Below are 16,318 nucleotides of genomic sequence, written 5' to 3' on the forward strand. Positions count from 1 at the left end.
TGTGTAACTTTGTCCCCATTGGCAATGATCAAGAGAAAATTTGACTATTTAAAGAAGTCCGGTCAACAAGGAAAAATCAATGGATCATTATCTATACCCAAAACTAACACGTTTGTGGTGATTTAATGAATTTTGCGTTAATCAGTAAAAAAATAAAAACATAAATTGTCGTTGCGATCACTAAGTCTGGGGGCGGCCATTATTGCCCATATTTGGGCAATAATGGCGCAAATATGGGCCATTATATTCGTTTCTGTGCAGAGAGGCACAGTGCTTTACAAGCTAATTCAATAGGAACTATTCTACACAGCTGCGATCAACAACAATTATTTCGGATTTCGAGAGGACTTCACCATTGAAATTCGCGAGAGCTATTGTTGAAGCAACAATGCTCACAGGCATGGCAGTTGGATGTTGCAAAACATCGGGTAAAGGTGAAAAAAACATTGTTTTTTTTCTCCTTTCCAATTCATGATACATCGTCGTTGGATTGCCAACTTGAAGAGGGAGGATTTGCCATCGAACTTCTGGCCAGAGAAAAAACACGTCGTCTGTAGCCAACAAGATGTCTTCAAGATGACATAACAGCGAGAATTTTCGGTAGATTTTTCTTTTTTATTATGTAGAATTTGCCGGGACATTTGTTTACCCAACCAGGGGGTCAGAATGATACGACACACAGTGCTCATCATTCACAGGATGAGCACTGAAAGCAGGGAGGTTGTTGGTTGTTCAGCAGCGGCAAGGCGTTTAGCTCTGCAGCACCATGTGGTCGGGTCGGAGGCCTGATCTCTGCCACGTTCTCTGACCCGGTTGCAGTCACGATTTGAGCAGGGGGTTTTCCTCAGCATACAGCTTTCAGCTCCATCTGGGGTTCGCTTCCCGGTAAAGGCTGAGGAGAAATACACAGAGCTGTTTTGGCAGGCAGGATCTTTCCTCCTGCTACCGGTGATGAGGTTAAAACAGCAGACTTAGCTCTGTATTTGTGTGTTGATTACCCGGATTCAGTCAAGTCCTCCGCTCCATCTTGGTCATTCCATTGAAGCAGCAGATGAGTTCCCCAGAACGGTTGGTCTGGGGAGAGGAGTGCTGGTCGTCTGAGGGTTTGGAGGAGTGTGAGGAGAAGAGAGTTTTTGAGAAGAGGGCCTCTGTCTGTGGAAGTTTTATATCAGTAGGGGACCCCTGCTGAGAGAAGGGGCCGTCCCCGCTGACTCTCTCTCTTTTGTGCCTGTGTGGGTCAGATTTCACTCTGATTCAATCAAACCATTTTGATGATCATGGCGGTAATATCACAACAATCTATTCCTCAAAATCTCAGAATGATTCCAGTATTAAAAAAAAAAAAAAATCTTCTTTTTCCCCTCAATACTATTTAGCTTATAAACCACATTCTCACATTGAAATTCCCTATTAGAAACTAATTAAATTTTTAATAATCTACTTTGATTTACATATTTTCTACAACTAATAGAAACATGTTCCATTGTTTATAAATTATCACACCAACTACAAAAACCAGTAAGATGTTTCCCCATTTTAAAAAAGAGTTCCATTTAAAAGACTATGACCGGTTCTTATTCTGTTTATAATTATCTCCTCCCTCCTGTTTATTCCTCTAATCCTTACTACATCAACTGTATTTTGTATCCTATACAAATGCCTTCCATTTATTTCATTATTCCACCAAATTTTTCATATCATTTTACTTTCTCTCAAAGCTATACTTTTGCCTTCAGATTTGGATAACTTTACTGGCATATTAATATCTTTTTGAATAGCCTCCTTAGCCAACCTATCTGCTCTTTTATTACCCAAAATATCTACATGAGCAGGAGTCCAAAATAATATAACATTTTTATTTTCTTTACATATTCTATGATGAACAGCCATAACCTCATATAATATAGTTTGATGATTATTTGTACATCCCTTTTCAATGCTTAACAATGCAGATTAGTATCCTCCACCCATTCTAAAGCTAGTAATATAGCACATAATTCTACTGCATATATACTGAGATAATTAGATGCTATTTTTGAAATATTAATCATAATTTAGGAATCACTACTGCTATACTAGTTGTTTCTTTCTCTGGATTTTTAAAACCATCAGTATAAATGTGCAAATAATCATTATATTTAATCTGTATTCGATTATAAAATTCTTGCCAAATATCTGCTATGTTTCTTTCCTTAATATTTAATAGTGATCTGTCTATATTAATATATTTCCATGTCCATGTAGGTCTCAAAGGCCACAATACTATTGGACTAAATTCTTTGTTATATAGATTACATGTTTTTACTCTGTCATCTCCAACCCACCCAAAACTATTAATTTGTTCCTTTCCTCTTTCCCAACAATTTTCTAATACTTTCTTAACTGGATGATCATCAATATGTCCTTTTAAATTTATCCAATAATTAACCATTATCTGTTGTCTACTGCTATACTGATATACAATGGCATTTCTCCTGATTATACTTGTAAAGCACATACTGAAGTTAATTTAACTGCCTCTAAACAAATTCCCAATGCTCTAGCTTGAATAACATAAATTTTTTTAAACCTAGTTTTAGCCGCTGAACCACACACCACACTCCCATAATCTATTTTTGACCAAATTAGTGACACATACACATTTTTAAGTGATTCAAAACTTACACCCCATGTTAACCCTGCTAAACACCTCATAATGTTAAGAAACTTTTTTACTTTTCTCCATAATATGTTTGTATTTTTCAGCTGAAGTAAAGGTGGTGTCATTTAGGTGAAGAAATGTGCCGTAGCACGTATGACATGTTTGTGCTAAATCTCACTGCAGAAAATGTAAATAATTTAATGGGAATAAAATTTGAACTCTAGGCTGTCCCCTTTCTCCTATATTGTTTGCACTAGCGATAGAGCCCTTGTCAAGTTTTTTTTGTTTCCTCTTTTTCCCTCCTTACCGCCAACTCAACAGTGGGACGAGCTGTTAAACCATGACCCATTTCAAAAGTTACTAAAATTTATAATGAACTTCTGTCTTTTGACTGCTTGCCAATTACTAAAGTTAAGGATGCCTGGGACAAGGAACTGGACTTAAACATAGAGGATGACTGGTGCGACGCTGCTCTTAAGACAATTTATACAAGCTCATTCTGCGCCCATCTTACATGAATGCAGTTTAAAGTACTGTTTAGACTAAATTTTTCTAAAACTCGACTGTCACAAATTCATCCCAGTATTGCAGACAAATTCGACAAATGTCATGCCTCGCCCTGCAATTTATCCCATATGTTCTATTTTTGTCCACTACTTTCTTGCTTCTGGTTGAATTACTTTGATACAATGTCAAAAATACTTTCTGTGGTCACTATAGTCTCCCCCCACATTGCCATATTTGGGCTCCCAGAGGACCATAACCGATTTACCTCTGACCAACTATATATTTTGGCATTTACCTCATTACTGGCCAGACGCCGCCGCCTTTTGCACTGGAAGCCGACTAAAGGCCCTTCTAGTACCCAATGGCTCAATGACACTATGTCTTTTCTGAAGCTGGAAAAGATCCGATATTCAGTGAAAGGTAATTCTGATCAATTTTTATGACAAATGGCTTCCCTTCATTACATTCTTCCGCTCTCTTGAGTCCCTTCCTTCTGATTGACCCCTCCCTACCCCTTTTTTATTTATTTATTTATTTTTGTCTTTCTTTTCTTTCCTGAGGGGCTTTTTTATCCTTAATTATAGCTTAATAGGATCTTCGGTTATTTAGTTGTTACTATTATGATTATTATTTTGTTTTATTATTTTCTTTAAGTTGGCTGGTGTAGTGTTCATACCACTTAATTAACAAAAACACCCTGGGAGGTTGATTGCATGCCTTGTTCTGAACTCTTCGAGATGTACAGTATCTTTATGGTGCCAATGTGTACATATTGTTAATTACAATGATACCCAATGTGAAAAGGATGTACATATTGGATACACATCTCTATTGTAATGTGCATTACTTCCTAATAAAAATATGAAAAAAAAAGATGTGCACTTCTCTCTGTTCTTCCTTAGCACGACCCCTACTCTGATTTAAGAATATGCTGTACAGCTATACAGCTCTTTAAAAAAATCCAAGACTTTTGTCTGGCTAAATCAGTTTTTATCTGAGAATCAGAATCAAGTTTATTGCCAAGTAGGTTTGCACTTACAAGGAATTTGACTTGGTGTTGATACTTCTAAACTAAGTAATCTAAAAGAAATTATTGCTGTATCTTGATTCTTTTAGTAAGCCATGTAGCTTAATATAACCTCAGGTTTGAGACACGCATAAAGTAGCCTCAGTGTGCACGTGTGATGTTGCTCACAGAGGTCAAGTGAGCGCTCAGAGAGTTTGTGTGTTTGCTTAGACACATGAAAAATTAGGGGGAATATTGGGCACAACATATGCATATTATATTTTGCTGTAAATCCCAGCAGCTTTCCCTTGTATAAACCATTTTAAACCCTATCTATCTATCTATCTATCTATCTATCTATCTATCTATCTATCTATCTATCTATCTATCTATCTATCTATCTATCTATCTATCTATCTATCTATCTATCTATCTATCTATCTATCTATCTATCTATCTATCTCTCTATATTTATATATCTATGTATCTCTCTCTCTCTCTACATATATATATATATATATATATATATATATATATATATATATATATATATATATATATATATATATATATATATATATATATGTGTGTGTATATTTATCTATCTATCTATCTATATCTATCTATCTCTCTATATGTATATTTATCTATCTATATCTATCTATCTCTATATATCTATTTCTATATCTATCTATCTATCTATCTATCTATCTATTTCTATATCTATCTATCTATCTATCTATCTATCTATCTATCTATCTATCTATCTATCTATCTATCTATCTATCTATCTATCTATCTATCTATCTATCTATCTATCTATCTATGTATCTCTCTATCTATCTATCTATCTATGTATCTCTCTATCTATCTATCTATCTATCTATCTATCTATCTATCTATCTATCTATCTATCTATCTATCTATCTATCTATCTATCTATCTATCTATCTATCTATCTATCTATCTATCTATCTATCTATCTATCTATCTATCTATCTTTGTATCTTTGTATATCTTTCTTTGTATATCTTTCTTTGTATATCTTTCTTTGTATATCTATAAATTGTAGAGGCTCCTTTTCTGCCCCTTGCTCATGTCTAGTGATTTAATTACTTTTGTTTATTTTTTTTAGCTGAAAAAAACCCTTTATTAATAGTTAGTATTTTATTTTACCATCGAATCAGAAATAAGGGGCCTATCATGGCTGATAATGCATGTTTTTGGACCATGTGGGGGAAGCCGGAGCACCCGGAGTGAACCCACGCATATAGGGTTAAAACTAACCGTGTATGCCCTTGCTTTTACAAATCTTTTTACATGCCATCAACAATGATTTCATCCTTTTTGCTAACCCGTTAGTTTTTAACAGTGGATGTTCAGTATCAAAAACCCACGCATGCTAAGGGAGACATTTCCCAATCTGCAGCCTTAGCTTTTTAATTTGCACTCTCCAATTAATACAAAACTACCCTGCCCACCCTATTTAAAATGTAAAAGTCTATTGTGGCTGGTTTTCCTTCCTGCCTGTGCACCGGCACCAATTTGATGGAGTCATGGCCTTTTTGATACGCTTCCACAGTGAAACCTTTTTTACTATGCTATCAGCTTGTTTAGGATTATTGTCCTGCACAAGCCCCTCTTCTGCTGCCTGTGTGTGGATGGCATCTTCCACTTCTTTAATCTCCATCTGTGGAGGGGATGTTACAGCGTCTCGAGACTTTTTAGACTTTGTCTCCTTCTCTTTCTGGATGGATTTCTTTTGAAATTTAGAGGCTTTTTCTCTTTCGCTTACCTTCAGCGCTTTTGAAGTCTGCTTTTCCTTTTGACCACTCTCCCTTTTAGCAGAAACTGAAAGGGAGAAAACCGACTTCTTAGATTTCTTAGAAGGCTTTTTCTCTCCTTGCTCATCTCCATTTTGTAGTGTTTCAGAGACCTTAACTTCTTCAACAACCTCCTGTGGTTTAGATATCACGGTTTCATTTGTACAGATCTCATTTTGTAAGGAAACGGACTGATCCTTGACTATTTCTGGTGTTGAAACTTCCTCCTGTTCAGTATTTTCTCCAGAAACCTCTTGATCTTTAAGGGTTTCAGGTCCAGAGGCAGTTTCCAAAGATGTCTTTTGTTTCTTCTTACGTTTAGATTTCTTAGAAGGCTTTTTCTCTCCTTGCTCATCTCCATTTTGTAGTGTTTGAGAGACCTTAACTTCTTCAACTACCTCCTGTGCTTTAGATATCACCTTTTCAATTATACAGATCTCATTTTGTAAGGAAACCGACTGATCCTTGACTATTTCTGGTGTTGAAACTTCTACCTGTTCAGTATTTTCTCCAGAAACCTCTTGATCTTTGAGGGTTTCAGGTCCAGAGGCAGTTTCCAAAGATGTCTTTTGTTTGTTCTTACGTTTAGATTTCTTAGAAGGCTTTTTCTCTCCTTGCTCATCTCCATTTTGTAGTGTTTCAGAGACCTTAACTTCTTCAACTACCTCCTGTGGTTTAGATATCACCGTTTCATTTGTACAGATCTCATTTTGTAAGGAAACGGACTGATCCTTGACTATTTCTGGTGTTGAAACTTCCTCCTGTTCAGTATTTTCTCCAGAAACCTCTTGATCTTTAAGGGTTTCAGGTCCAGAGGCAGTTTCCAAAGATGTCTTTTGTTTCTTCTTACGTTTAGATTTCTTAGAAGGCTTTTTCTCTCCTTGCTCATCTCCATTTTGTAGTGTTTCAGAGACCTTAACTTCTTCAACAACCTCCTGTGGTTTAGACATCACCGTTTCATTTGTACAGATCTCATTTTGTAAGGAAACGGACTGATCCTTGACTATTTCTGGTGTTGAAACTTCTTCTTGTTCAGTATTTTCTCCAGAAACCTCTTGATCTTTGAGGGTTTCAGGTCCAGAGGCAGTTTCCAAAGATGTCTTTTGTTTCTTCTTACGTTTAGATTTCTTAGAAGGCTTTTTCTCTCCTTGCTCATCTCCATTTTGTAGTGTTTCAGAGACCTTAACTTCTTCAACAACCTCCTGTGGTTTAGATATCACCGTTTCATTTGTACAGATCTCATTTTGTAAGGAAACGGACTGATCCTTGACTATTTCTGGTGTTGAAACTTCTTCCTGTTGAGTGTTTTCTCCAGAAACCTCTTGATCTTTAAGGGTTTCAGGTCCAGAGGCAGTTTCCAAAGATGTCTTTTGTTTCTTCTTACGTTTAGATTTCTTAGAAGGCTTTTTCTCTCCTTGCTCATCTCCATTTTGTAGTGTTTCAGAGACCTTAACTTCTTCAACAACCTCCTGTGGTTTAGATATCACCATTTCATTTGTACAGATCTCATTTTGTAAGGAAACGGACTGATCCTTGACTATTTCTGGTGTTGAAACTTCTTCCTGTTCAGTATTTTCTCCAGAAACCTCTTGATCTTTGAGGGTTTCAGGTCCAGAGGCAGTTTCCAAAGATGTCTTTTGTTTCTTCTTACGTTTAGATTTCTTAGAAGGCTTTTTCTCTCCTTGCTCATCTCCATTTTGTAGTGTTTCAGAGACCTTAACTTCTTCAACAACCTCCTGTGGTTTAGATATCACCGTTTCATTTGTACAGATCTCATTTTGTAAGGAAACGGACTGATCCTTGACTATTTCTGGTGTTGAAACTTCTTCCTGTTGAGTGTTTTCTCCAGAAACCTCTTGATCTTTAAGGGTTTCAGGTCCAGAGGCAGTTTCCAAAGATGTCTTTTGTTTCTTCTTACGTTTAGATTTCTTAGAAGGCTTTTTCTCTCCTTGCTCATCTCCATTTTGTAGTGTTTCAGAGACCTTAACTTCTTCAACAACCTCCTGTGGTTTAGATATCACCGTTTCATTTGTACAGATCTCATTTTGTAAGGAAACCGACTGATCCTTGACTATTTCTGGTGTTGAAACTTCTTCCTGTTCAGTATTTTCTCCAGAAACCTCTTGATCTTTGAGGGTTTCAGGTCCAGAGGCAGTTTCCAAAGATGTCTTTTGTTTCTTCTTACGTTTAGATTTCTTAGAAGGCTTTTTCTCTCCTTGCTCATCTCCATTTTGTAGTGTTTCAGAGACCTTAACTTCTTCAACAACCTCCTGTGGTTTAGATATCACCGTTTCATTTGTACAGATCTCATTTTGTAATGAAACCGACTGATCCTTGACTATTTCTGGTGTTGAAACTTCCTCCTGTTCAGTATTTTCTCCAGAAACCTCTTGATCTTTGAGGGTTTCAGGTCCAGAGGCAGTTTCCAAAGATGTCTTTTGTTTCTTCTTACGTTTAGATTTCTTAGAAGGCTTTTTCTCTCCTTGCTCATCTCCATTTTGTAGTGTTTCAGAGACCTTAACTTCTTCAACAACCTCCTGTGGTTTAGATATCACGGTTTCATTTGTACAGATCTCATTTTGTAATGAAACCGACTGATCCTTGACTATTTCTGGTGTTGAAACTTCCTCCTGTTCAGTATTTTCTCCAGAAACCTCTTGATCTTTAAGGGTTTCAGGTCCAGAGGCAGTTTCCATAGATGTCTTTTGTTTCTTCTTACGTTTAGATTTCTTAGAAGGCTTTTTCTCTCCTTGCTCATCTCCATTTTGTAGTGTTTCAGAGACCTTAACTTCAACATTTAGCAATAAAGCTGTCTCCGTTTGTGTTGAAGTGGTTTGATAGACTGGGATTATTTCACATTTAGTTTCCTGTACATCCACCTCAGTTTGTGTTGAAATGGTTTGATAGACTGAGATTATTTCACATTTAGTTTCCTGTACATCCACCTCAGTTTGTGTTGAAATGGTTTGATAGACTGGGATTATTTCACATTTAGTTTCCTGTACATCCACCTCAGTTTGTGTTGAAATGGTTTGATAGCTGGTTGCTTTCAGCTGTGAGGCTTCCTGTGAATCTGTCTGAATTTCTACAGAAACTGTCTGCTTTTCGTCTTGTCTTTGTTCTGAGTCCTTTTTCTTCAGCAACTCCTCTTTGTGGTTGAGTTCAGCATTTAGCAAAAGAGTGGCATGATGCATCTCATTTGCCTGCTTCATTAAGTATTGCTGTACCTCCATATTTTCCAGTTGGATCTTCTCCAATTTGGCCTGACATTTACACTTTTCTCCATTTTTTGGCACTTCGGGGAACTTGGGCAAATTTGGAGATTCTTTTGAGTCTTTAAGGATCCCTTCATAAAAGTGGAGCTGCGTCAAACAGTCATTGTATTTTTTCTCTGCCCACAGTCTTCTATCAGCTTGGTTAGAAAGTAATAAGCAGTTTATAAATACATCCTCCATATATTTTAGATGTTGTTGAAGGTCGTACATCTGGCGAAGATAAGGTGGTGGTGGCGGTGGCCTAGGGTAAGGCATAGGGGCAGGATTTTGGGAGTTGTTAAACATCTGCAAAAATCTTTGTTGCACCTCACCAAGACCTAATTGTGGATTTTCCTTGCCTTTTTGAGCTCTCCTTTCATACCTAATGGTATATGGGTTGGGGTATGGTGGGACTGAGTACTCATAGGAGTACCAGCGCCTGTTATCTTGACGTGTTCTGAAGGCAGCAGACTTGTAGGTGCGAGTCCAATCTTTTGTGTCCTGCTGTATAGTGGGATGAATCACTGCAACCTCAGAACGTTGATTGTCAGAGGCTTGTGTGACTCTTTCCTCCTGAGTGCTCCCTGAAGTTTGATTGTCAGAGACCTCAGTTAAACTTTCCACCTGGATATTTTCTGAGTGTTGATCCAGTATGTCCCGTGTTTCAGGGATCGTTTCTTTTTCAGGGACTAGCGGTGGTGTAGAGATTGGAGTTTCGTTTGTGTTAGTCTGCTTTTCTAAGGAAGCTGCCTGAACACCTTCTTTTTCCAGCGCTGAAACTTCTTCCTGTTTAGTATTTTCTCCAGAAACCATTGCTGGTGTTGAAACTTCTGGTGGCGGCCTAGGGTAAGGCGTAGGGGCAGGATTTTGGGAGTTGTTAAACATCTGCAAAAATCTTTCTTGCACCTCACCAAGACCAAATAGTGGATTTTCCTTGCCTTTTTGAGCTCTCCTTTCATACCTAATGGTATATGGGTTGGGGTATGGTGGGACTGAGTACTCATAGCAGTACCAGCGCCTGTTATCTTGACGTGTTCTGAAGGCAGCAGACTTGTAGGTGCGAGTCCAATCCTTTGTGTCCTGCTGAATAGTGGGATGAATCACTGCAACCTCAGAACATTGATTGTCAGAAGCTTGTGTGACTCTTTCCTCCTGAGTGCTTCCTGAAGTTTGATTGTCAGAGACCTCAGTTAAATGTTCCACCTGGATATTTTCTGAGTGTTGATGCAGTATGTCCTGTGTTTCAGGGATCGTTTCTTTTTCAGGGACTAGCGGTGGTGTATAGATTGGAGTTTCCTTTGTGTTAGTCTGCTTTTCTAAGGAAGCTGCCTGAACACCTTCTTTTTCCAGCACTGAAACTTCTTCCTGTTCAGTATTTTCTCCAGAAACCTCTTGATCTTTAAGGGTTTCAGGTCCAGAGGCAGTTTCCAAAGATGTCTTTTGTTTGTTCTTACGTTTAGATTTCTTAGAAGGCTTTTTCTCTCCTTGCTCATCACCATTTTGTAGTGTTTGAGAGACCTTAACTTCTTCAACTACCTCCTGTGGTTTAGATATCACCGTTTCATTTGTACAGATCTCATTTTGTAATGAAACAGACTGATCCTTGACTATTTCTGGTGTTGAAACTTCCTCCTGTTCAGTATTTTCTCCAGAAACCTCTTGATCTTTGAGGGTTTCAGGTCCAGAGGCAGTTTCCAAAGATGTCTTTTGTTTGTTCTTACGTTTAGATTTCTTAGAAGGCTTTTTCTCTCCTTGCTCTTCACCATTTTGTAGTGTTTCAGAGACCTTAACTTCTTCAACAACCTCCTGTGGTTTAGATATCACAGTTTCATTTGTACAGATCTCATTTTGGAAGGAAACCGACCGATCCTTGACTATTTCTGGTGTTGAAACTTCTTCCTGTTCAGTATTGTCCTGTGTTTCAGGGATCATTTCTTTTTCAGGGACTAGCGGTGGTGTAGAGATTGGACTTTCCTTTGTGCAAGTCTGCTTTTCTAAGGAAGCTGCCTGAACACCTTCATTTTCCTGCACTGAAACTTCCTCCTGTCCAGTATTTTCTCCAGAAACCTCTTGATCTTTGAGGGTTTCAGGTCCAGAAGCAGTTTCCAAAGATGTCTTTTGTTTCTTCTTACGTTTAGGTTTCTTAGAAGGCTTTTGCTCATCTCCATTTTGTAGTGTTTCAGACACCTTAACTTCTTCAATGACCTCTTTCTTTTTCCCCTTCTTGCTAGCAGCTTTTTGAGCTTTCTTTTCATAATAGTCGAAATAACCCGGTGGGTAAATTGCAGATAGTTGGTTAAAGGAGGGGTCAAATAAAATATATGGCGTTTGAACCATTTGGGTTTTTGACTCTGACTCTGACTCAGACTCAGACTCAAACCAGTTGTCCAGTGGTACTATTATCGTCTTGTTGCTCAAATACTCAAATGGCTGTTTCTTCTCTTGTTGGTCCTGGGTCTCCTGTGTTTCAGGGATCGTTTGCTTTTCAGGGACCAGTGGAGGTGTAGAGATCAGAGTTTCCTTTGAATAACTCTGCTTTTCTAAGGATGCTTCGTGATCACATTCTTTTGAGACACCTTGCCGTTTGACGTTTTCTCTAGAAACCCTCTGATCGGTAGGGGTTTGCTGCTCAGAAGCAGAAAAACTTACATCCTTGATGCACTCTGAGGTGTGATTGTCAGAGTAATCCTTCTCCTTGCTGTTTTCACATGTTCTCTCAGGGGGGTAGCTGTTCTTCTCACTGCCTCTGTCGTAGGAGTCAAAATCATCAAAATCATCTTCACCTTCATAGGGATAGATGATAATCCCCTCAGGAGGCACTCCTAATTCTCTTTCTACAATATCGCCCCATGTCTCCTTCTCAATTGTAGGCTTGCTTGACTTCATTTTAACTTTTGCTTGTATCAGATTCCAAAGTTGAACAACTTGTGAGGAGAAAAATAATTTCCAAGGCAAATGTGTCACGGTCGATCGCTAAAGGTGTTGTGACTGAGAGGCTATCTGTCACACTCTTATGATGTCACGGAATGTTGCCTTTGACACTCTACTGTGATGTCATGTGCTGTGATGTCATAGATTCTTTTGATCACATGTTCACGAAGCCACTGTTTTATATCTTTAGAAATGGTACGTCTAAACATAAAACCAACTTTTTAATTTTAGATGAAAAAAGGAAATGTTCACAATCAGATCATACATGAACATTTTTTGAAAAATTCTTGTGCATGTGTTTGTGTTGCTTTATACTGAATGTCCCATAAAAGAGATATCATAGTATTTGTAAACAAACAAACAAATAACAATAAGCTTTGGAAGTGTGTTTCAATCATCTGGCTTATAAGCAACATGAATTTCTTTAACCATGTTGCTAGGCAACGGTCAAACAGGGGACCATTTTTATTATTTTTTGGGATTCTTTTGGTTCCGCTCTCTCTGGGTTCCGTGTTGCTGAAGCCTTGTTTACACGTCAATGCCAAATGTTTTCTCTGGCAACGGCAGAACTTGAAAACGGGTTCAAGAGCGTAATAATTCAAAGACGGAAACGGGAAAAACTGAATTTTTCCTACAGGGAGTCCCTGGGTCATGCCCAGTATGATAAATCAGTAGAAATCATTGCACATGCGCACAACATGTGGAGTGTGGCAAAGAGGGGTACAGAGTCTTTATAGCAGGGTCCAATGGAAATTTATACAGCAAATAATAGTAATATAGATATGAAGGATTTACTGATCCCAGGCTATAATGGCTAAAAAATTAAATGCTGCTACTGATTGATAACTAACTGCTTTTAATGATTCAACAAATTTCAAACAACAAGCTCAAACTAAGTGTAAACAAATCACAGAAAACCTCTTTATCAGGGTGGAAAACATAACAGAAAATCATCCTGGACTTTCCTTGTCTTTGACATTTTGTAGGGAAGAGGGAAGCTCACTTTTGACATTAGTCTATAGATGTGTTATAGTTTCAGTTTCTTGCATAAAACCTTTTCCACGAGGTTGCATGGAAAACAAGGACTGGGTTACGAGTGATGTGGGCGTAATCTATGTGAGCAAGTAGAATGGATTGGATAACGACTCAGTGATGGGGCCCTGCACCAGAACCATAAAGTGAAGGGGAACTGACAGATATATGATCATACTTGAGGTTAATATTCACAGTTTATATCATTGTTTATTTACATTAAGATTCAGACCACATTATATTCAGTTTATTGGCAGTTTTTTTAGTAAAAAATAAATAAAATAAAAATACAGCAAATTATTTTGGGAGGCTTGAGAATATTGTTTTTTTGGGGGCTGAGGGGGGCTTTACCAAGCTTTACCAAGGGAAAGACTGGCATTTTATTCCTTTTACAGTGTAGAAAAATAGCTTTTCTTTTCAGATTGTCTGTCTTGAATTCAAAGAAACAAAAGATAAATTAGCATTCAGAATATTCATTTGCTGGAACACTGCACAGCAACAAAAGCAAGAAATAAAAATACAAAAACTTAAAAAGTAGCTTTTTGAACTTGAATCTGAACATAAAACAGGTCTTAATGGTTTCACCTCTTCGATCCATCCTACTGAAAGTGGTAATGCCATCATTTCTGCAGTATAGACAGATGGTCCTTCATTTAATTTCCTCCCTATATGAAGTTCAAACTTTGGAACTATTGCTGCTACTCTTGTTTGTCCTGACTGATTGTGGGATGCATGTGGTTCAGGGGCGGTCAGCTTTGTTGCTTCGCTCAAAAACGGTCAGATCAGAAAACAGGTTATCTGCACGTGTGTGTGTGTGTATGTATATATATATATATATATATATATATATATATATATATATATATAATATACACACACACACACACGTGCAGATAACCTGCCTGGTCTGCAGCGGATTAGATGCATAGTTGCGTGCCATAGTTGAAGGGGCCATGAATTCTGGTCTTTTCCTATTTTCTGGCCTTCAGCTTTTAACCTTAAGCTCAAAGTGAAACATCATTTTCACATACAACCGGGTTGTTTGGGCTTTTTTCCCTTTAATAACCATAATTTTCACTTAAAAACAACTTTTTGTATTTACCTTTGTCTTACTTTGACACATCACAATTAGTCTTGCTCAGGTGTTGGCCTGTTCTCGGCCTCTCCTGGTTCTTTTATCTGATAATGTTGTGTTTGCATTGTAGACTTCTGTAGTAATAAAAAGACTCTTCAAACCGTAACTAAATTTTACCATATTTAATCATAGGCTACGTTCACACTGCAGCCTGAAGTGACCCAATTCCGATTTTTTTCCCCCCATATGCGACCTGGATCTGATCTTTTTATGATAGTCTGAACGACACAGATCTGATTTTTTCAAATGCGACCCAGGCCACTTGGATATGTGGTCCTGAATCCGATACGTATCTGATCTTTTCAAATGCCACCTGTGTCTGTACGACCAGGTCGCATTTATCCGACCTGTACGTCACCGATACTCGACAAACGTCACTAATCTGCGTCCTGCTATGCAGAAGCGGGAAGAAAGACGACTCCCATAGTGGACTACAATGAGAAGAGCAGTCAATGGAGGGAAAGCTCCGGTTATAAAATAAATTAATGACCGCAGAATGCACGCCAGAATTATAATCCATGTTTACTTCCTCAAACACTGAGGACGCTTGCTTCGTGTGACGTCATCGCGTCCTCGAGTGCGCATGCGGGACACTTCGGTTGAACGCTTTCAGTTCACACAGGAGATCACATACAAGTCGCATATATCTGGAAATGTGAACGGACACGCAAAAAAATCAGATTTCACAAAAAAATCGGAATTAGGCATCAAGACCTGCAGTGTGAACGTAGCCTAAAAGGCAGAGGAATGTTGACAGACATAAACTATGTTCTCATAACAACGCCATGCAAACGGTCCCTGAGAACCTCGTTGGTTACATTAAATGCCAGGCCTGTGTCCACCCATTCAGGGCGTTCCCAGTATGATATCAGCTTTCCATTTATCTGATTGGTAGAGCAGATCTGTAATGCAGACGTCCTTGGTGACACATAACCCATAACAGTGATTCTGTTCAATCTGAGTATGTCAGACACTTTGCCTTCAGAGTCTGTTTATCAGTAATTTCCAGGGCAACCAACTTTGCAGTTCAGTCTTTGTAATCTCTTACAGCCCGATCATCTGAAAACCTGAATGTAACAAAAACACAAAGACAGAAGAAAACTAAGGGTACAAGTTGCATGCTTCATTTTATCATGGAGCATGCGTTGGTCAGTCCAGGACAGAGGCATCATTTTTGGGTCGGCGCAAGGTGACATGTTACGTTGCATCATCCCAGGGGGATGCGATGTGTTTAGGGCGGCTGCGTCTTCCTGTCTGCTCTCCGCTGCAGCCAGCGTGAATGAAGACGTTTATTACAACAGAGACACAGGGGGATTAGCAGGGGGGCTTAAACCATTCTCATGGTAATGCCCAGAGCTGGAAGTGCACAGATAAACACAAACACTCACCTTATCAAAACACCCAGACCTGAAAGACAACTCCTTAACTGAACCGACAGACCCGGAAAGACGCTGACAAGAAACCTGAAATACATGGAACAAAAAAAAAAAATGATGTCAGTCAGAAGCAGATGGGCTCATCCGGGAAAGAAATTGTCCTTTTAAATTCCACTTTAAAGCAAGAGTAGGACTCCATTGTTTAAGTTAATGCAAAAACACAACTTTTTACATGCGATATAGTTCAGCAGAACTCGCCGTCTGGGTTTTAAATGAGACTGAGCAGTCTCAGATATTGTAACGAGCAAAGTTTGACACTGCTAATCATGTATCAGATACATATTAAACAGATTATCCGTGCCATCGTTCTAGTACTCGATACAAGTAGTGAAATCTGCTTCTGACTCCACTGGTTTGATTCACACCAGTCATTTTAGGACACAATACAAAGAAAGCCTCATTCATTTAATGCTTCAGGACGATTAAATCATAATTTATCCAGAGTGGTCTCAATTTGTTGTAGATTTCACATGATGCATAATACATTCAAGTTGAAATGTGCAGTTCAGCCCAAAGTTATTCAGACCGCTGGAATATTTTGACTTCAAATTAG

At 38.3% G+C, this 16,318-nt stretch overlaps 1 protein-coding gene across 5 annotated transcripts; it reads right to left on the reverse strand.

Annotated features, from left to right (window-relative positions):
- Positions 1-5,324: 5,324 nt before the first annotated feature.
- Positions 5,325-12,215, reverse strand: LOC110367468 (eukaryotic translation initiation factor 5B-like). 5 transcript variants are annotated; one of them, XM_036128156.1, is made up of 3 exons: positions 11,275-12,214; positions 10,750-10,863; positions 5,325-8,760 (listed from the first exon to the last, which is right to left on the reverse strand). In XM_036128156.1, the coding sequence occupies exons 1-3, from the start codon at positions 12,115-12,117 to the stop codon at positions 5,656-5,658; spliced, it is 4,062 nt and encodes a 1,353-aa protein (XP_035984049.1). In that variant the 5' UTR covers positions 12,118-12,214; the 3' UTR covers positions 5,325-5,655. The 5 variants fall into 5 exon arrangements, with proteins under 5 accessions (XP_035984049.1, XP_035984046.1, XP_035984047.1 ...); XM_036128153.1 differs by having other exon boundaries at positions 10,750-11,123; positions 11,268-12,196; XM_036128154.1 differs by having other exon boundaries at positions 5,325-8,631; positions 10,621-11,123; positions 11,268-12,196.
- Between the last annotated feature and the right edge of the window lie 4,103 nt (positions 12,216-16,318).

The sequence above is a fragment of the Fundulus heteroclitus genome, chromosome 24 (assembly GCF_011125445.2).
Source record: "Fundulus heteroclitus isolate FHET01 chromosome 24, MU-UCD_Fhet_4.1, whole genome shotgun sequence".
Lineage (NCBI taxonomy): Eukaryota > Metazoa > Chordata > Actinopteri > Cyprinodontiformes > Fundulidae > Fundulus > Fundulus heteroclitus.